Below are 21,221 nucleotides of genomic sequence, written 5' to 3' on the forward strand. Positions count from 1 at the left end.
TCCGCCTTTTATTTTTTTATATTATATTATTCTACGTTTAATTTCCTGTTTTCTCAATTTTTTTTCCCTTTCTTCGTGCATTATCCTTTTTTTTTTTTTATCTTTATTTACAGATTTTTAGAGAAATTTTTTTCTTTCCACGCATCATTCCTTCACCAAGTTTTCTCGCTTATAGATTCTGAAAGTCTTCTCCTTCTTTCAATTTTTCCCTTTTATACATTTCTTTCTTCTTTTGTCTATCTATCTACTTTTTTCACTTCACAGTGTTTCTCCCTCTGAATCTCTCCTTAGTCCTCTGTGTCTCCTTATCAGTGAATTCTCGTTTCCTTAGCCTTCCTATCTGGATCTCCTGTACATCTTTTCTTTTCCCTTAAAGTCTCTGGTTTTAAAAGCTTTCCTCGTACGATCTTTTCCCCTCATACTTTGAAAAGATTCAAATTGAATAATTAAAAAGAACCGTGTTTCATTTATCATGGAATTAACAACTATTGTTATCCTGTAAACAAGGAATTTAATTTAATTAAATTTTATCAATTTCTATTTATAAATAATAATAATAATAAGTTCAAGTATAATGAATAATTCATAATTTTATTTGTGAAATTAATTGTAATATTTTTAAATATTTTAATTTATGATTGTTATTTTATTCACAAATACTTGATTTCAGACTTAACGTTAATAAACAAACAAATTTTATTTAACGTAAGGAGAGATAATTAAAAAATAGTGACTTTTTTACAATTTGTATCATTTCAATGTTTCAATTAACCAAGTTAAAAAAAAAGAAAAAAAATAATGTCGCGCTTATTGCACGATAACGGGAGCCAGCGTTTTCATTTAAGAATTTATAGAGGGTGGAGGGTGGTGCTTTAATCTTGGACGAGGATGAACGGTTTTAAACGGAAGGCCGAAGTGTCTCTTAACAATTTCAATGATATTACACAGATCGTTATACACACTTTTACCCTGAACTTATGGCGTTATTAAATTGAGAAAATGACTTTAGTAATTCTCCAACGTGGGTACTCGTTTATCTGGATACCGATCATCTCGGATTTTTCTCTTATCTGATAGATTAAAGGCCGGATAACCTTGAGATACTACTTCATTGAATTTTTTAAACATCAAAGAATTAGTGATTTATCGGATTCCTCTTCTTTGTTTCTTTGTGTTTTATTTTATTCAGTAACATCTTCTTTCTTTCTTTAGAATTTAGAATTGTTACAATTACTAATGGATTCTCTTGAGTTTAACAGGAGAATCGAGTTTGGGTCATTAACATTTTTCCCTCGCTCATTTATTATTCATTCAAGAAGGCTGCTTAAACTTGGTGAATCACTACATTCTTTTTTTTGTATAACGTATTCTTTGCATTTGTGTTATTATATTAAGCAATATTTTAAAAGATTTAATCGGAAAAGTTACGAATCAAATTACAAATAAACAATTATTATTTAATAGAAAAATAACCTGTGATTTCTGTGATGTATTACAATGTATAGAGTTTTTGTTTGTTTTTAACATGTATCGAATCAAGGTTAAGATATTTTTAATGTACTTTTCAATAAATGAATTAATTAAATGAATAATGTAAAAAATATTGTAAATAATGCTAAAGCCAGGTATAATATTTCATTTGTTTTCAATATGTAATATTGAATGAAATTAAAGCTTAATTTTTAAACATTTAAATTTTGATCATTTGTATTGTATTCCTTTGACGATATCCTTCAATGTTTCCACTTGAATCAATTTTTAACCACATTTTAGTGTAATCTATAAAATCAATCTATACTTCTGATTTATAAAATCAATATGTACCATGTGAATTATTATTAATTCTTTTACTAAAATTTCCTATATTTCATGTGTATCCATTTAAAATCCACATTTTAATCTAAATGTTGCTCGCATCATTCTCGAAATAATCTGTATTTTTCCCAAAAGTTGAATTTTGTTTCTACGTTTTCCGTTTTTACGAGTATTGAAGTTTTGGAAGTTGGCTTACGCCACCAATTGTCCCTTGAGTCCGACTACTTCTTGTCGACAGCATGTGGACTTTGTGGCTAGTCTAGTGGTCACTAGTGGTCACTTTCTCCAAAATCGTTTCTGGCGACTATCTAAACCATTGTAGATGTTTCTGAGGATTCTCTTCCAGTTCCAATTTCTGTGTTCATCATTGGTGGAAAATAATGTTTCACGGGCAAATAGCTTGGTATGCTGGTATGCTTGTATGCACCTTTGGGATGATAGAATTGGAATTAGAAAAATTTCCACAATGCAGGGAATAAAATGTGATATTGGAGGAAAAATTAGTAATTTTTCAAGGAAGAAGAATATAAGAGAAAAATAAAACAAAGGGCATCAAAAAAGTGTTGGAAAGTAAAAAATGTTATGTAAAAATAGTGCAATAGATATTGCAGTAATATAAGATAGAAACGAGAAAAGGTTTCCAAAGGGGGAATTTACAAGGATAAAAAATGCAATTGCAATTTTGGTAAAAAAGAAATTTGTGGAATTAAGGGAACAATAAGCAAAGAAAGAAACGAAAATGAAGGAAAAGCATCAAATAAAAATAAAAATCAAAGAACGACAGTTTGAGATGACATAAGATAGAGTTAAATTATAAAACACACTTGTCGACGTGAAAATTGATGACATACGGACATAATTGATAGTAAATGCGTATATCCAAAGTGTTAAATGCTAAAACAAACGCAAAAATCAGTACATAATAACGTCATTTAAAGCTTATTTAAGTTAGCAATTTTTTTAAGCAATTTATTTGTCCATCGTATAAACACGGAATTATGTAATATTAAATAAAACTGTTTATATACTCTTTTCATTTAACAGAATTTTTAATTGCTTATAATTTAATAAACAAGCTTTAAGTGATGCTTTTATATGTCATAACTTTTACATTTATTTTGATTTTTAAAATTAGCCCTTTAAAGATATTTTATGAATATATTAACACATGTACTCATATTTATATATTCATACATATACATATATTTATGAACACGTTTAATATGTGCACATATGTATGCATCATTTCAATATAAATGCTCTTGAACTATAAATGTAACGTGGGAAACTTCATGGCGAAAACATGAGATCAGTGTATTGTAAATTAGTATCTGTTGGAAACATGAGTTTAATATATTTTTATATTAATACGTATTAATTCAAAAAAATAATAAATATTCATTAAATATAAAATACAACAACAGGGAAATTCTAAGAATTTCTACATTCTATCCTTAGAATCTTAAGAATTCACGTTTCACTAAGAAGACAAAGAATGTAACTGTAATGCTAAGGAATGAATGCTGAGGGAACGAAATGATTAATGATACCGTGAATTCATTTTTCGGATTAATTAAAAATGAGCACAGACACCGATTCTCGAAACTTAAAACGAACCTGGAAACACGTAATTATAATTATGAGGGAACGTTACGGCCCAGTTTTCCAACAACAGGAGTTTTCATTAGGGGACAAACAGTATTCCGAGCCATTCATTATCGCTTTATCTAAACCTCGTAACAGTTCGAGAGCACTTCGCAGTGTGTGCTCTCTTGCACAATAGAACTAGTACGCAATTAGCCAAGTGTCGCTCTAATAAGGATTTGTAGGATAGGTTGGGTCAGGCTAAATCGGCTTGTTTACCGTTAAACAGCTGGACAGACCGTCCGGATTCGTGTTTCGACTGGTGAATGTCGCAGAGTTCGCATTATGATGAACAGCGATTCGTTTCTGGTGCTCGAAATTAGTTTATCCTGAAGAGAAACCGTGGGAAAAGTTAGCTAATTTCCAGTGGTCTGCTGAACTGAGAATTTTAACTCTTTCTCAATTCATTTTGGAAATAATTGTTTGTTCATTGTTTCCATTGTTCATCACTTCTCCTCTAATCTTGTTTTTTAGAAATATTCGAAGCATAGAAACCTTGGAAAATTTAAAAAATATTTTTTTAGTTTTGTAACTAGCTTTAAAACTATAAATAAGGAATAATTTAATACTAGAAAAAAATCACTTACCAGAATGCTTTTTGAGAATAAGTATTAACTTATTTTTATTTAATAATCCATTTAAGTTTGTATTTCGACTTCAAATTCATTTTAATTTGTACAATTCATTATTATATACAATATTTAAAAGATAAATAAAAAGTTAATTTTAGTTGTTTCTATTTTTTTCTTCTATTTTAAAAAAAATAATTAAAGAATATTAAAGATAATTTAATTGAAAAAGAAATATTAGAAGAATAGAAACGTTAATTGCTACACACTACTCAATAAGAATTATAATTTAAAAACTTGCGAAATTTCGATGTTTCGTCTTATTTTCTGGTTAATTCAACAGCAACCGGGTTAACCATAACCCGTTCCAGGATCAAGAATTAAAATACGTAGGGAGTTTCGTAAAACTTGAACCGATTATGAAAAGAAATTTCCATTATAAATTCTGTTTATCTTAACTTCCAAGTTATTCCACTTATGTTTGTTCTCACGTTATATTGGAATATTTGGTTAGATTATTTCTTTCCCAGTTTTTCCTCGAATCTTTTATTTCCTTCATCTTGTAACTGTTTCGTATCTGAAATATATATCAATGATAAGTACTTACTAAAGCAATGTCTTTGACTTTTGTAATTTGTAAAAAAGCTCGAGGGAGATATATTTTATGAATTTCTCTTCAGCTTGATTTTCGGCGATGTACCATTCTTCGCAAGGAGGCAAGTACCGAATGTTTTTGCACGTGTACGATGGAACCGGTATGGTACAGTCGGTAACAAAGCTGTCATCAACCGACCGAGTTGAAATCTCGTCGTTTCGAGCGTTCGAAGTTAACTCGCGTCACAAGCAGACTTCGTACTTTCATCTTCCTCGAGTTTAACGTCTTGTGTAGTTTCACGAGTTGACTCTTGTTGCTTGCCTATGTATCTGGTTTTAGTCGAGACCTGGATCGAGTTGAAAAGAGATACATTCTACTCTTACGGGATCGTCTTATCGGTAAAATAATTGAAATACCAGGTTGAATAGTGAATTTCCAGTTAGAGGACGATTAACAGAAACATTTACACTTGTTAGATACAATAATCTCGTCTTTGTATTGGATCTAATGAGTTCGAGAACGAATGCTTTGTCTCGAAAAAGAGATTTCACGGGAGGCAAATCTCATCAAAGGCAATTACAAAGTAGAACTATAGAAGTAATAGAGGATGAAGTCGAAGGTACCAATAACATTTGCTGGAAAGTTTTTGGTTCAAATTGAATGCCTCGAATGTACATAAAATTCCACGTGCTTGTGCATATCTACCAGAGTAATCTTCTTACTTATCTCATATTATACATAAATTATTATTTATTTAAAGATTATAAAATTCATTTAATTCAATAATCTTCAAATTTAAAATCCTTTAATACGAGATATTTTTTTTAAAATCTTATTTTTAAGGTTAACTCGATATTGAATAGAGACACCACTCTGTATGCACATGTACACGTTATATATATATACGGTCATATACGCGTGCTACTATTTCTTCGAATTTTGGGACTCGTCCAAATTGGATCTCGCGTATTTAGTGGAACGAGCATGGCTCCGGAAGGAATTCGTAGGTACACGCTTACACGTATACACACATCGATAACAAAGTGTATGTATATTGCGAACCGGGTCTGCTACAATAACCGCGAAAACGAATGGCGATCCAGCTGTTTTCTTCTCGCCAACGCGTCGCGACCTCGTTCCTTCTCTCGTCCACTACGTGGCTTCGTCCTCTCCTCGATGATCTCTGTCCAACCACAATGTAATCCCGAGTTATTCGATGCATTTCATCGAATTATAAGCATTTGCTACACTTTCTTGTAATAATCCGGTCGAATCACTTTTGTTGTTGGAATAACAAGCAATTCCTGTACGAACGACTATCCGACAGGAAAAAAGAAGCGAGCGAGGTATGTTGATAAGGATCTACGGAATGAAGTAGTCGTTATTATTATATTTCTGGCGATGAAGTTTAATATAAAATTTGTTTTCTTATCTTATCTTTATTTTTGAAATATATATATATATATAAATGAAACTGTATTTATTGTCTTTTATTTATTTTATCATCATCAGTTATTTTCTTCTTTTAAGTTTCTTGAAATTTACAAATGTGATAAATTGGAACTATATATAGTTCAACTTTTATTGAATATTAATTTAATCGATAATCTTCTTTTTTAAGATATTTTTTAATCAAATTAAATAGAAAATGTAAAAGAAAATTTGTGTAAAGAAAAAACAATCGTAAAGAGAAAAATTTACTCACGAGATGAGCATGGTAATCATATGGATGATGAAGGGACGATTATTTTAGCTTTAAATTGATTCGTATAATATTGGAAACCGATGGGTAAAAAATATATTTGCGCTCGTCCTTTGTATAACTGACCTAATTCTATATCCAATTCACAATACGAGAGTCAATACGAGATAAAGAAGAAAGGAATGAAATAAAGTTATACGCGACTCGCTGATACTTGATTATTTATATCTCTTATTTATATTCTTCATATTCTTGACTGGCGCGTGTATGTTCCAACGTGTTTGGATTATCTTCTTCTCTTTTCTTTGAAATGAATCTTTTATTCTTCGTTTCTTTTTCTTTTTTTGACAATTTTATCCTTTGCACCATCTTGTCATCATACGTTATCCAACCGCGTAATATTCTCTCCGCCATTTTAATCACGTATTATTTCTCTGACGTTCTTTCGCACGATTATTCTTTTCATTTCTTCGCGTTTCTCAGCCGTTTCTCTCGTCTCTCTCGCGATTGAAAGAATTTGTAATATTTTCCTATTTTATCAACCAAGAAAATTCTGGCCACTCCTTTTATGATTCTTCTGCTTTCTACAAAGAATTGTAAACGATCGATGAAACCTAAAATTGATGATTTATGATAAATTAAAATTATTTATAACGAATTCAGAGATATTTCCAAAAAAGTTAAATAAATTTTTTTATTCTCCTGAAATCTTTCTTAGATTATTATATATATATAAATCTTATAGAAAAGATTTTCATTTCCAGAAATCTACAATGAATTTATCTCCTCTTTTCTTCCACGATAAAAAGATCGACAAAATTTTCGCGAAATTAGAAATATCTTCCCATCTCTTTTCTTTCCCTCGTTTAAAGTTATAACCGTAGTCGGGTTCGCTGCGTTCACGATACACATTGCCCAATTCAAAGATTTAGAAACGGAGTCAGCGTTTTTCGAGGAAGCCGCATCATAAAACTCGGGGGGGCCTTCGTTTAACTTCTCGCAGAGCAATCGGGCAATTTGAACGTAATAAAAAAACTTTCCGTGAAAGTGAAACGGGTGGTAACTGGAACGGCCGAGTTTGGAAAAGAAAGGGGAAGAAAGGAATTGGATCGCAAAGGAGAAGCTATCGAGCTATACGCAGACGTGGACGTCAATGGCGAAGCTCTCGAGTAGTAGTTCGCGCGATATCAGGGATTAAATGATGGCGTAGAAGCGCGAAAATGAACCGCGATTTGAAATCGTATTGTCGTCTCCAAGCTTGGAGAAAATTTTATTTTAGCAGGTTCTAGTTTCTACTTCTTCTTTTTTTTTTGCTCGGTTAAGAGATTCGTAGAAGAAAAATGGCTTTCTGCTTGCAACATGACTTAAAAAGGCGACTTAATCTCATAATATCTGCGGCGAACTTGGTTGGAAATTAATCTTGTAAGTAATTGGCGACCCTTGAATGAAAAAAGGGATTTTAAACAGATTATCAAATGTGATTATTCGTTTAAAAATCGTTGAACAATTTCATAACTCAATGTAAGATGGAAATATTCCTCCGATTTTTTTAATAACTTTACTTCGTAGAATCGTGTTGGTGAATCATGTTCGATCCATATTCCCTTTTTCTTTTAGTTTTCAAGGTTTCTCGTTCGATAAAAAAAATATTTTGTCTCGAGATTCGAATTGATTACTCTCGCTATTTATCCATTCAAGTGGAAATTAAGAGTTTCTTTTCCTATATTTCGCTGTTGGCAAAATAGTATTCCGATCTCGATCCTTCTTTATCGATCGAGTTCGATTCAGTTGAATTGTCGCGTAGAAACTCGTTTGCATAAAATCGGATCGAATCGAGATGATAACATGATTGAACGATTCGAGTGTAAACGAATGAAATTGAAACGGGACAACAAACTTGAAGCAGCTGAATACTGTAATCCGCCGCGAATAGAAGCAATTTAGCATAAACAATCTCGCGATCAAAATCAATCTACCATCTACCATGCGGCATATATATAGAGTTGGTCCGTTTTTAAAAAGATTTTTAATTAAAAAATCATTTTATACTATACTACTTGCCTTTGTCGAATCAGATTTACAAAAAAAAAAAAAATTCGAACGTTTAATTTTTAAAAGTGATTAAATTTAAAATTTGGATAAAAAAAAAAACAACTCAACTTCGAAAGTTCAAATTTGAAATTCAAATAAAAAGCCCAGTTAAAATTTTACGGCTTTTCCGTTCGCGTATAAAATTTCATTCGTTGCAACTAATCGATCGATTTTTATACCTATCCGTAATATTTTTCATCGGAAGCGTAGATTCATGATTGTAGAAAAAAATTATGTTGAATCAGGTTGGAAGGAAAATTATTCTTTCGTTGAATATTCGTACACACAGAAGCGGTATTCGTAACTATGGCGCGGTTGGAAATCGGGATGAATAAAATCAAACGAAAAGCTATTCGAGTATTTTCTATGCTTCGGACACGGTTGCGAGTATGCATTCTCTCGTTTCGTTCTTGTTGAAAATTTTTAACGTCGATAACTTGTTTAATTAGCAATAGCACGGAAAAGGGACGAGAAATAAATATGAAAAAAAAGTTAATTAATGAATTCTAACTAACGAATGTTTGAAAAAAATTGTTGCGTTAAATTAATTTTAATGACGGAGTCAACGTTTAAATATAGAAGATAATTTCTATCTTGCAATGTTTAAGACGATTTCGAAGAGAAACCAATCGATGTATCGATGATTCGATTTATTCGATTTCACAAATGAGGTTTTTATGAGGCTTCGACTTGTAAAAATATATTTGCCTCTGCAAAAACATTCTTCCCGCACGATTCCTTTTTATTTCGCTTCATTTCATCTCGATTCGATTCGATTACAAAACTCGTATTTTATTTATTTGAAAAGAGAAAAAATTATTGATTTCAAATAACACGTGCAACAATGTTACCAACTTTTGAAAACTTTGTATCTTTTATAATAATTTTGTTTCGGGAATATGTTCAAAGAATTTTAATTAAAACTTCTTGCATAATTATTGAACAATAATGCAACAACACCATTTTCTCTTTTATTAAAGTTGAAGTTATGAAAAAAATAAATAAAAGTACATCTTGAAGCATCTTGCGATATATTTCGACGAAGGTTTCACAATTGATTATTTTTTAATAATATGCATACAGAATTTTGCAATTGTGAAACGTTAGCTTTAACGAATACTTTCAAAAAAGCTGAATATATAATATGTATACGTGTATAAAATTTATAAGTATAGTTTGCGTGGAAGCAATTGTTAATAGTTGCTAAATTTATCGATAAAAACGCTGTCATTCGCAAAATTTTTGAACACATCCATTACGATGAAAGCAACAACAATTTTGTTGTAACCAGAGTCACATTGTAAATCGTATGAATTTCGTTTGAAACATTTATTTCTGTGAAACGTTGAAAAGTGGCAATCATGTAGCACTTTTCACTCTTTTTTTCTAGTCTATAGAAATATTTCCATAAGTTACTGAAAGGTTTCTAGTTCTCTTTTTTATATTTTTTTTTTCGCCATTTGCATGCGTAATTTTCTCAAAAAGAGGTGTCGTAGTGATAAAATGTCTCGTAGCGAAAAATACTTGACTGCGCGTGCATTGCGAATTTTTCGCATTGATATATGCGCGATATATCAAATGTAGAAAGAGAAAAGCGCGTCATGTTGATTCGTAAAACTGCGTTTTCGAGTCAACCGTTTTGTCGATGTGAACGTAAATGGTACAAAGTTTATACGTACATTGCGAAACGTCTGATAGAGTAATTCTGTTATCTTATATTTAAATTCTTATTCTCGAGATGAAAAAGTTTAAGTAAGAAAAGAGTAAACAGCTGTCTGAATTGCTCTAGAATATTAATTACGCAACAGAATTTATCCTCTTAGACAGTTGCAACGTGATAAGATCGTAAAATTAAAACCGAGACGTTCGAGTAAATCGTGCCCACTTGCATAAAATTAAAATGTAATTTTAATTTTTTTATAAAGATCATATTCACAATGAGATTTATTGTTTTTACTTCACGTTGCTTTTCAAAGAGAAAATTACAACATGGCTACACTTTTTTCCTAATAGGAAGGATATTCACATATTTCTTTAATCTACGTTCAAAATTAAAATTCTACTTACGATGTAGCTCATTTACTAGAACTGCAATTCTCACGCAATTTAACGTTTCATTATACATTTTAATTGCGCGTTTTGCCAGTATTTATTTCACCACATTGTCACCATATTGTTTTGTGCGTATTCGATATCTACTTCATGAAAACAGGCTTCTTCTATTGGCAGAAATGTAACAACAATGCATGTAACCGCATGGACAAACGTACTCGTTGCGAAATGGAACAATGATCCATGAAACGTTCAACCGGAATTGATTGCAATGCCCATTCTACGGACTACGATTTCGTATAACCGATGAAAATTCACAGGGAGAAAATCGACAAGATTCTACTAGTGCAGTGACATGTTGCACATGGTGAAACTTCTCCTTTCTACGGGATCCAAGCGCGACGATTTGGCCGAAGTAAGCCGAATACAGCCGAATATTACCGAACGACAACTCGCATGAGAAAGACTGAGAAAGAAGGAGTCGCGCGATACTTACGGACGTATGATCGTATGCGCGTATTCGATCGTTAGTTTTTTGTATCGAAAAATTAATCGCGATCGATTTTTAACAAGTTGATTCGTCTCTATCGAGAAATACGAAATTTGTGTCAAGCTGGATTAATCAAGAACATATTGAACATCGTGGATGCCGTTTCCAGTCCGGTATTTCCGACACGTGAGCGTTCACTTTTCTTACTTTCTACGAAAATGCGGCTTTGTGCTCTTGCTGTCAATTCACCTTCTCTCGCAGATCGCATTGAGGTTGGGTTTCGTATTGGATCGATTTAATAGGACGAGGTTATCCACATGTTCGTATGTCCTGTTCAAGACTTGTTCGTTTCTGTCATATCAGGTATTTACGAAATGAGATAATTTGCTGGTTTGGTTAATGATTCTTTCGACATTTTTATGGCGGTTATTCGAGACAAGTCAGCATAATTCGAAACAGACATTCGTCGAGGTATTTTCTGATTTAAGTTGGTAAATATGAAATGATTGATTCACGTTTTCAAGAAAAAAATTATTGCTCGCATTAAAATGTAATTTTCTCACGTGTCATAATTTTATACGGAATTTGAAGATTATTTTTGTACGTTAGAAAATTTCATATCGAACTATTAACACGCATGCGTGGTCAACTGTCTTTTCGACTGATTGAACCGGACAGTAGAGAAAAAAATATCGAATATTAGAAACGATAAGCAAACCAGACTTTTCTTCCCTTCAGAATACAAAAAACGATATATTAATTTTCGTTTCTCTAATTATTCGTTGGAATTTTTTTTAAACTTGTTTCCATCGTTGAATCATTCTCTCGAATAATTGTAGAAAATAATTTAACGTCGTATACAATGTTACTAAGAATTGTGTTCTGTGAGAAATCGTTGATTGAATCGTTTGAGACATAAGCTCCAAAGCTGTAGAATAAAGGATTATTTTGATTTCCAGTCCCAGCTTTGTTCGAGTTTGATTGCGTTTCACCGAGAACGATTCAAATTGCTCACATGTTTTTTTTTTCAGACTACAATCATTATTGAGCGACTCGTCGGATCGCATTCTTTTTCGATCTCTCGATTGAGACGAACGCTTCCGCAATTTTTCATTTCGTTTCTCTCCGTTACTTGACGACATTTCTGCTGCGATTTCTTACGGTAAAAAAAAAAAAAAAATATCATTTTTAAAATTCTTAAATCCACGTTGACTTACTAGAAATTTAATTTCTACTTTTCTCTTTTGAAGAATTCCTTAATTTTATTCTGTAACAGTTGCCACGAGCTTAAATTACTCTCTAACTGCTGTGTGCTTTATGTGACGTCAAAAGCCGCAGGACAAAGCTATGTATATCCCAGGAAACAGCGGCTTCAATCTCTTGGATTAATTAGAAAGCTTAATTTTTTCCTTTTTTGAAATCTCGTCCAATTTATGCGAATTATTTGTAAAATGAACAGCAACGGAAGATATATAAAATCTTCTATTAATTTAAAGAGTAAGTTTTTTTTTTCCTTTTTCCCGAAATTTTACATCTTAGAATAATTCTCAAGTATTACGATTCTCAAAATACGATTTCTTTGAATCTATTTTTAATCGTTCCTCTTTTTGCCTCGATAAATCAATAGGAGAAATGTGTTTTAAAGTGTTTTAAACGAATGTCTACGTTTGATTAATAAATGATGGCTCTACCACTGAATGCTTTTCATACCCTTGACACCGAATTCAATAAAACGATTACATGGAAACAAACCGTAAACGTGAATGGAGGGAAAATACGTGAAACATTCCAGCGAGGAGCGCATGTAAATTCAATTGATAATCACGCTATGGGAAATTGGAACAAGAGTTTTTATACTGTTGACAATTCGATTTGCAATTGTACGAAAAAAAAAAACACGGCCATTCCATGCTTTATTTCCATATCCACTGTCTTATGGACGAAAAACTGTTTTTAAAATTCGTTAATCTACGACTCCTCTAGTTTTTCAAAATTGCTCTCGAAATTAACTGGAAATGAAAAAATCGTACAATTAATAAGATTCGAATTATCGATGCTGATATATTTGTATCGAAATTGTTTCATTTTATATCAGGAATAATCGATTGGAAACGAACGATTTTGTTGCAACGGATTATGCAACGACATTGGAAAAAACAGGTTTCGAACTGTTCCTGTCTCGAACTGGTAGCGTTCGTCAGGGTCGAATTAATAGATTGGGCAATGCGCGGTGTACGTGAAAGTCGCCAAGGTTGAAATGTTAACAAAGACGGCGATGCATCGACGAGCTGTAAGATCGTGGCAATCTATCCTCCTATTATTAGTCTATCCTTCTATTGATGATATCTTTGTAGGAAAAAAATGTGCAAAAGGAAAATTGCACCGACATTAGAGGCAATTCAATGTGTACGCCAATTCGCACGTAACTCTTAAAGGATATTTATTACGTAATTAATGATCCACGATTGTTATTATTATAATTTGTTTTTGTTCATCATATTCTTTTGTTCGTTGCTCGTCAACTTTTCATTGAAATATTAGAATTAATTCTCCACTTACGAATATAATAGGATAGATTAGAATTCTGAACAAGACTTTTCACTTTTAACATTATCAGAATGAATAATTAACCATTACTAACAAGCTTCGCTTTAAGCTACGTAATTATCCCTAGTTGCCAATATCGTGCAAAATTATATATATATATATATATATATATTCGTTATTATACACCATATATGTTTAATGATTAATTAATACAGCGAACCAATGCATAATTGCAAGTATCGTGATCATAATATCCTAAAGAGTATTCAATACCCGTGTAATTATCGCGTAAATGCAAGGTCGATACGTGACAATTTATGCTTAAAATATGATTTAGAAGATGAAAAAAAAAAAATCTTTTCCTTCTTTTCCCCCCGTATTTTTGCCGCCAATTTAGAAATAATTCTCTTCCCTCTCTCGATAAGTGATCGAATTGGCCGCGGTACAAAATCAATTACCGATCGAGTAAAACTTTCACAATGACCCGATACTCGCATCTGTGCGAAACAGGCATTAAGTCTCTCTCTCTCTCTCTCTCTTTTCTAAGGGTGAGCGCATCTCTCCGCGTTGCATCTTTATTCGCTTGGCTGGCTTTCACTTTAGGGAGATACAAGCATGGGCATACTTAATTGCATCCTTTCTCTTCTGAGATGCTGAATACCGAACTACTACCTACTTAACCGTTCTTAATATCGCAGTTTCACGAGGATGCGTGCGCCGTGAGTCATCCGAGAAGAAGGCTGGCTGATCTTTTCAACTCGAAATTCGCACGGTGAAATTGCACGTCGAAATTGCCTCCGGCTTTGTAACGTTATCCTTAACGATGATCTATCCGTCTGGTGAAAATTCCATCTGTTTTATTATGATTGTTCGTTGCATTTGTTTCCAAGATTAATTTTTCAGAAAACTTTCTTAATTCTTTTTCTTCTTTTCTTCTTTTCTTCTCCAAATATTCAAGCATCTTGATTATTCAATCGTGTCAAATGTTTGAAATTGTTTGAGAGTGTAAATTTTAATAAGAAAGTACGTCTTTGATATCTGGAAATTCGAAGTATTTATTTTATGTACATTGAAATTTTCAAGTTTCTTCGAATTCAATTATCACTCGAAATATTGGATGACGAAGGTAATGATGATCTGATGAAAATTCCATCTTTTATTATAATTGTTTATTGCATTGTTTCTAAGGTTAATTTTTCAGAAATTTTCTTAGAGCCTAAAGAATCTTGATTTGTCGAACATTTGAACTTCTCTGAGAGTGTAAATTTTAATAAGAAAGTACGTATCTCTTTGATATTTGAAAATTCGAAGTATTTATTTTATGTACATCGAAATTTTCAAGTTTCTTCGAATTGTCCGAATTTCGAATTCAATTATCACTCGAAATATTGGATGATCTATCTTGATGAAAATTCGTATTTTATTATGATTGTTGCATTGTTTCTAAGATTAATTTTTCAGAAACTTTTCCAGAACCTAAAGAATCTTGATTCAATCGTGTCGAATATTTGAACTTCTCTAAATTTTAATAAGAAAGTACGTATTTCTTTGATATCTGAAAAAATATACATTTTATATGGATCGAAATTTTCAAGTTTCTTCGAATTTTCCAAATTTCGGATTTGGATTTTTTTTAAAATTTGTCCGAGATTCAATTATCACTCGAAATATTGGATGATCTATCCTGGTGAAAATTCGTATTTTATTATGATTATTGCATTGTTTCTAAGATTAATTTTTCAGAAACTTTTCCAGAACCTAAAGAATCTTGATTCAATCATGTCGAATATTTGAACTTCTCTAAATTTTAATAAGAAAGTATCTCTTTGATATCTGAAAAAATATGCATTTTATATGGATCGAAATTTTCAAGTTTCTTCGAATTTTCCAAATTTCGGATTTGGACTTTTTTTAAAATTTGTCCAAGATTCAATTACCACTCGAAATATTGGATGATCTATCTTGGTGAAAATTCGTATTTTATTATGATTGTTGCATTGTTTCTAAGATTAATTTTTCAGAAACTTTCTCAGAGCCTAAAGAATCTTGATTCAATCGTGTCGAACATTTGAACTTCTCTAAATTTTAATAAGAAAGTACGTATCTCTTTGATATCTAAAAATTCGAAGTATTTTTATTTTATGTACATCGAAATTTTTAAGTTTCTTCGAATTATCCAATATTTCGATTATCACTCGAAATATTGGATGATTCAAGGTAACAAATGTTATTATGATTAGGCCTGTAAAAATTTCCACGAAATGAATTTTGAATCCCCTCCCAAGTAGCCCAATTCACGATATAAAGCCGAGTTTTTAAACACCCCGAGTATCCATCTTTTCGAATATTTAAAAAGTGGACTGGACTTTTTCCGCGCGCGCGCAATTCATTTCCCACCCAAATAAAATTTTCCAACGTTCTATTTACCTTTCAAACGACACGTGTGTATATTCCGCAGATGGGATGGTTAAAACTATCTAACTTGGACGAGAGATCCTCGTGTTATATAAAAAACTCAACTGGGAGAGTATTCAAGTAATATTTTTATATAATTGGGAATATATTTTTAATGAAATTGATTTACGTGGAGTAGAGTTCCCCCCCCTCCAACAACTTTCGCAGTTGCGAGAGTCCAATTAAAATTCCAGTAATTACAGTAACACTCCGTGTTCATTCATAATGATGTTGTTCACAGATCGCTGCTACTTATTTTCTTTTATCTCACCCCTTTTCAATATTTCGTGCTTCTTCCGTTTCTTTTTCTCTAATCAACAAGCAGAAATATATCTCCACCCCTTGGACGTATCTTCATTGGATAACCATTCACAAATTGCATTCAAAATACGACACGCCGTTTAAAATGTATTTAAATTTGCGATCCCTTCGAACCGGAAGAAAAATTGCAAATGAATTGCAACGCGTTGATGGACGTTGCATCATCGAGAAGCACTTCTTATGTCTTTAGAGAAAAAGAAACATGACGAAACGAATTTATTATCGCGTTTTATTACGTAATTCGTAGGATTATCCGTCCCATTGTGTCAACATCTCGCCAGTTGTTAGAGAGAATAATAATTGTCATTATTGTATAATTTTATATATATATATATATTTTATTGGAGATAAAAGAGATATAATATTGTCGGGCAAAGAGTCACGTTTCTTGCGTATTCGAATTCCGTTATCCTTTTATGGGATGGGCCGATAAATCTTGCGTAAATCAGAAAAAATGGTCAGAGCCGCTTTAAAAATGGAAAGGTTCTCTCTCAATCGGCACGTATCGATCGTTAACCCGTTGATTTCCCTCGACGAAGGAGCAGAAGTTTCGTCAATTTAGATAAGTGAAATTATATCGGAATATTTTTCTTTTCGATCGATCATTCAGTTTAATCGGACCTTCGTTCCGTAAACGCCGAAATCCAACCTGTATCCACCATTTTCCCTTGCTCTTAAATTTTTAATATACTTTATCACGTTAAATTGAACCGCTTGAGATTCCTGTAAAAAAAAGCGAAACAAATATCATTCTTGAGAGGATATTTTTCTATCAAATTTCATGTGCAATAATTTTCTAACAACGAATTTGTTATTTAAAAATCGACTACTATTACTTTTTCTCGATCGAGTGGAAAAATCAAGAAGAAAAAAAAGAAGGAATTATTTATAAAAGTTTAAGGAATTTCTTCAACAAGAACGGACAACTCGAATCGATGCAGCGTAAAATAATCCTCTCGAGGCATAAAACAAAGTGGATACCGTTATAAACCATCCGATATCGTTTTCCCTTTGTAAACTTTGCGTAAAGCTTCCCCTTTTAAAAATCATTTGTTAAATGAAATTCCGCGATTAAAAGAAAAAAATGAGTCTTTCCTCATCCGTAACAGCTTCCTTCCTCTTCCTCTTTCCTGGGGCAATGGATGAGGCTCCGAGGGAGGTTTAAATTTAATTTCGATAAAACAGCCTTACAGTTTTTAACTTTAACGTTAAGGAAGATGCGAAGATGTTACACTTTTCCAACGTGAAGGCACGGAATCGAAAATGGCCCGATGTCGTTACGCCACGCCCGGATATTACCTCACGTTTCGCCTATACGTTTCCTTATCCCATCCGGAAGCAGCAGCGATTCCTCGATCGCTGTGCATACGCTTCTCTCGTAGGGAAGCCGATCAATTACGTAGACGAGATCCTCGTTAATTTTTTTAGGCGGATTACGAGTTGAATCCTCGATCTTTTATCCTTAAATAAAATGATTTGTAATTCATCTTATTTATTTAATAATTCTTCACTTATTGTATTAATTCAATATTAATATCGAGTTGAATCCTCGATCTTTTATCCTTAAATAAAATGATTTGTAATTCATCTTATTTATTTAATAATTCTTCACTTATTGTATTAATTCAATATTAATATCGAGTTGAATCCTCGATCTTTTATCCTTAAATAAAATGATTTGTAATTCATCTTATTTATTTAATAATTCTTTATTTATTGTATTAATTCAATATTAATATCGAGTTGAATCCTCGATCTTTTATCCTTAAATAAAATGATTTGTAATTCATCTTATTTATTTAATAATTCTTCACTTATTGTATTAATTCAATATTAATATCGAGTTGAATCCTCGATCTTTTATCCTTAAATAAAATGATTTGTAATTCATCTTATTTATTTAATAATTCTTTATTTATTGTATTAATTCAATATTAATATCGAGTTGAATCCTCGATCTTTTATCCTTAAATAAAATGATTTGTAATTCATCTTATTTATTTAATAATTCTTCACTTATTGTATTAATTCAATATTAATATCGAGTTGAATCCTCGATCTTTTATCCTTAAATAAAATGATTTGTAATTCATCTTATTTATTTAATATATTCTTCATTTATTGTATTAATTCAATATTAATATCGAGTTGAATCCTCGATCTTTTATCCTTAAATAAAATGATTTGTAATTCATCTTATTTATTTAATATATTCTTCACTTATTTATTGTATCAATTAATTCAATATTAATATTGATGAAAAAAATTGAAAAGTTGAATTGAAAAAATGAAATTGACACTAAGATAAATTTATTTATTTACTTCTTTTTTAGAATTTTTTGATTAATTCAATCACGAATTGTATTTATTATAAATTTTGTATATAATGAATTTAAAGTTGTTTCGAAATATCGATCTAATATTATTATTTTTTATCAGATTAATATTTTTACATCAACTTAAGACATTTATTACTTAATATAATTTTATCACTAACTTTATTTGATTTAGATTCTTTAATCTGTTTATGACATTAAATTCTCCTGTATTTTTAATAAATTTCATGGTAATTATTGAACTTATTAGATTGATTATTCGATCTTGAACTTTATCAAATTCGACTATCAGCAAATTTAATTTTATCGATCTTTTGTACGTCCGTTTCGAGATTAAACATTTTATAGGCACGTCCCTCTCTTCTTCCTGGTCTTAAACGTTTTTCATCCGGAAAGGGGACGATTCTTGGGCTCTTACGAGACGTTTCACGTTCATTGCGCGAGTATTAAGGCTTCTTTGACAAATTAACGCGGAGGGAAGGATATTGGAGGGATGGAAGATTGGAAGGTTTCTACGTTTCTGGATATCACTTGGGGGTAATATGTTCATTTATTCACGTGCGAAATGTTCTGAAATGAACATTTTTATTTATTATATTGTAAATGTATATTTCAATAAGTAATTATTTCAATATGATTCTTTTGTTTATTTAGGTTTATTATCGAGAATTATTTGTTAATTCTGAATAATCGATTAATCGTTAAAATTATGTTGAAATAATAGAATCGAAAGTTGAAACGTTCCATTGATTATTTTTCTTAGATTATAATAATTTAGAATTTAAATCTCACCTTTCCATAAGATTATCTCGTCTATTGTAATTATTATTCTTTTAAATTTTATTCCAATATTTTCATGAAATTGTTACTCTTAAAACACTTAACTTCTCTCTTTTTAACTTTAAAACTTCAACAAATTTGCAAAAAACTTTTAATTAATAAATGAAACATAAAGTGGACATATTAAGACTTTCCCTCCAAACTTCATTTCCATATTTACATAATTTACATTTCTGCATTTCTAAAAAACAAAAATTATCAATAAAAGGAAGAAAGTAAGCTTCCTATAATCAAAAAAATATAATCATTAAAAATAAAATATCTTTATCCTTAAAGATCATTATTAATCTAAAAACTAAAAAAGATAAATTAACTTCAAAGAAATTCAAACTAATCGTATGGAATCTAAAAATCTCATAATTACAATTCATCCAACAAATGAAACTGGACAAACTCTTAATCCTAAAACTAATTCTAAACTCTACAAAATACATCATCCTCATTCAAGGATATAAAATTCCTTATATTATTATTTATCAGGAAATTTGTGAAATTTCTGAGAATTCACGTGTGCTCAAGTTATACTTGTCCTCGGATGACTGCTTGAGTAAGCCAGCGTGGCCTGGCCAAGGATGCCGTCCTTTTCACCCCGATATTCCCGCTCCATAAATCTGCATCTCTCGAAGGTTTCGCTATTTTATCGTAACGATCCCTCTTTATATCCATCCCGAAATACGTTCGCTCCCTTCTTATTATTACACCGCGATGGGTCATTTAATTTCTTATACCGGTTGTCGTATCGGTCAATGGAGGGAGGGGGAGGGAAAAAATTTATCCACCGTGATAAATCACGCGAACGATCCCTCTCGCGGGGATTATACTATTTTTTAAGCGGTCGAAGGATCGTTGGAGAATTTATGGATAGCGAAGGAAAATGAAATCGTGCTGGTGAAGCTCGTGTAATAAAGGGTATAATAAAACGGTGGGATCTTCAGAAATCTCGCCGGTACATTTCCATTCAAAAGTTTTCTCCATCGTTTAGCTTAATCGAAATCCATATTCTGTTTAAAAAAAATATGTAATAATATTAAGAAAAGTTATATTGATCATCGATTTATCAATGAATTTTTCTTGAATAGTAATAATAATGTTATATAAGTAATTTCAAAATTTTCGTTCAATCCTTTTAATAATTTCGTCTGCCAAAAATGAGATATAATGGATCTATTATTTTATTCGGTGTATTATTTCCGTGAGATGAAAAAGGATAGCAACAAAGTTTTATAATTTAATTTCAAATTTCAAAAATAATGTCCTGGGAACAAAAGATTTGCAATTTTCTCTCCAATAATTTCTCTTTTCAATTTTCAGGAATTATTTTCATTATTTATTCATTATCCATTCGAAACATTGTATTATATCATAACATTAAAAGATATAACCAATCGTGTTAAAATTTTGCTCATACTTTTAAAATTTCCCTCATTCCATATTTATTCTAATACGAATTTTCCATATCGATATATTGTGTTGTAAGAAAAAAGAAATTGCACGAATTAAAATTTTATCCATACTTTTAAAATTTCCCTCATTCCGTATCTATTCTATTTCCTAGATCTTTGTAACAATACGAATTTTCCATATCGATGTATCATATGTTGTAAGAAAAAAGAAATTGCACGAATTAAAATTTTATCCATACTTTTAAAATTTCCCTCATTCCATATTTATTCTATTTCCTAGAAGATCTTCGTAACAATACGAATTTTCCATATCGATGTATCGTGTTGTAAGAAAAAAGAAATTGCACGAATTAAAATTTTAT

The 21,221-nt window shown here is 31.2% G+C and overlaps 1 protein-coding gene and 1 long non-coding RNA gene across 12 annotated transcripts in view; one reads left to right on the forward strand and one right to left on the reverse strand.

The window, feature by feature from the left end:
- Positions 1–21,221, forward strand: part of LOC411229 (venom dipeptidyl peptidase 4-like) — a 239,919-nt gene that overhangs the window by 2,823 nt on the left and 215,875 nt on the right. The window contains exons 1-2 of one of the 7 annotated variants that reach the window (XM_006559825.3): positions 10,960–11,144; positions 11,220–11,321. The exons of 5 other annotated variants lie outside the window; for them this stretch is intronic. In XM_006559825.3, coding sequence (XP_006559888.1) covers positions 11,115–11,144; positions 11,220–11,321 — 132 coding nt within the window. In that variant the 5' untranslated portion in view covers positions 10,960–11,114. Of the gene's footprint in view, positions 1–10,959; positions 11,145–11,219; positions 11,322–21,221 lie in introns of those variants that run through there. One more of the 7 variants, XM_006559826.3, reaches the window with a different exon arrangement.
- LOC100577781 lies at positions 49–10,839 on the reverse strand. Of its 5 annotated transcripts, none has more exons than XR_408537.3 (7): positions 10,484–10,839; positions 6,329–6,939; positions 4,729–5,985; positions 4,047–4,605; positions 3,679–3,954; positions 1,825–2,242; positions 49–496 (listed from the first exon to the last, which is right to left on the reverse strand). It is a non-coding gene; the product is annotated as an uncharacterized LOC100577781 (long non-coding RNA). The 5 variants fall into 5 exon arrangements; XR_408535.3 differs by lacking the exon at positions 49–496 and having other exon boundaries at positions 626–2,242; positions 4,729–4,969; positions 5,040–5,985; XR_001703632.2 differs by lacking the exon at positions 49–496 and having other exon boundaries at positions 626–2,242; positions 4,047–4,208; positions 4,298–4,605.

This window comes from Apis mellifera, linkage group LG7, assembly GCF_003254395.2.
Source record: "Apis mellifera strain DH4 linkage group LG7, Amel_HAv3.1, whole genome shotgun sequence".
Classification (NCBI taxonomy): domain Eukaryota; kingdom Metazoa; phylum Arthropoda; class Insecta; order Hymenoptera; family Apidae; genus Apis; species Apis mellifera.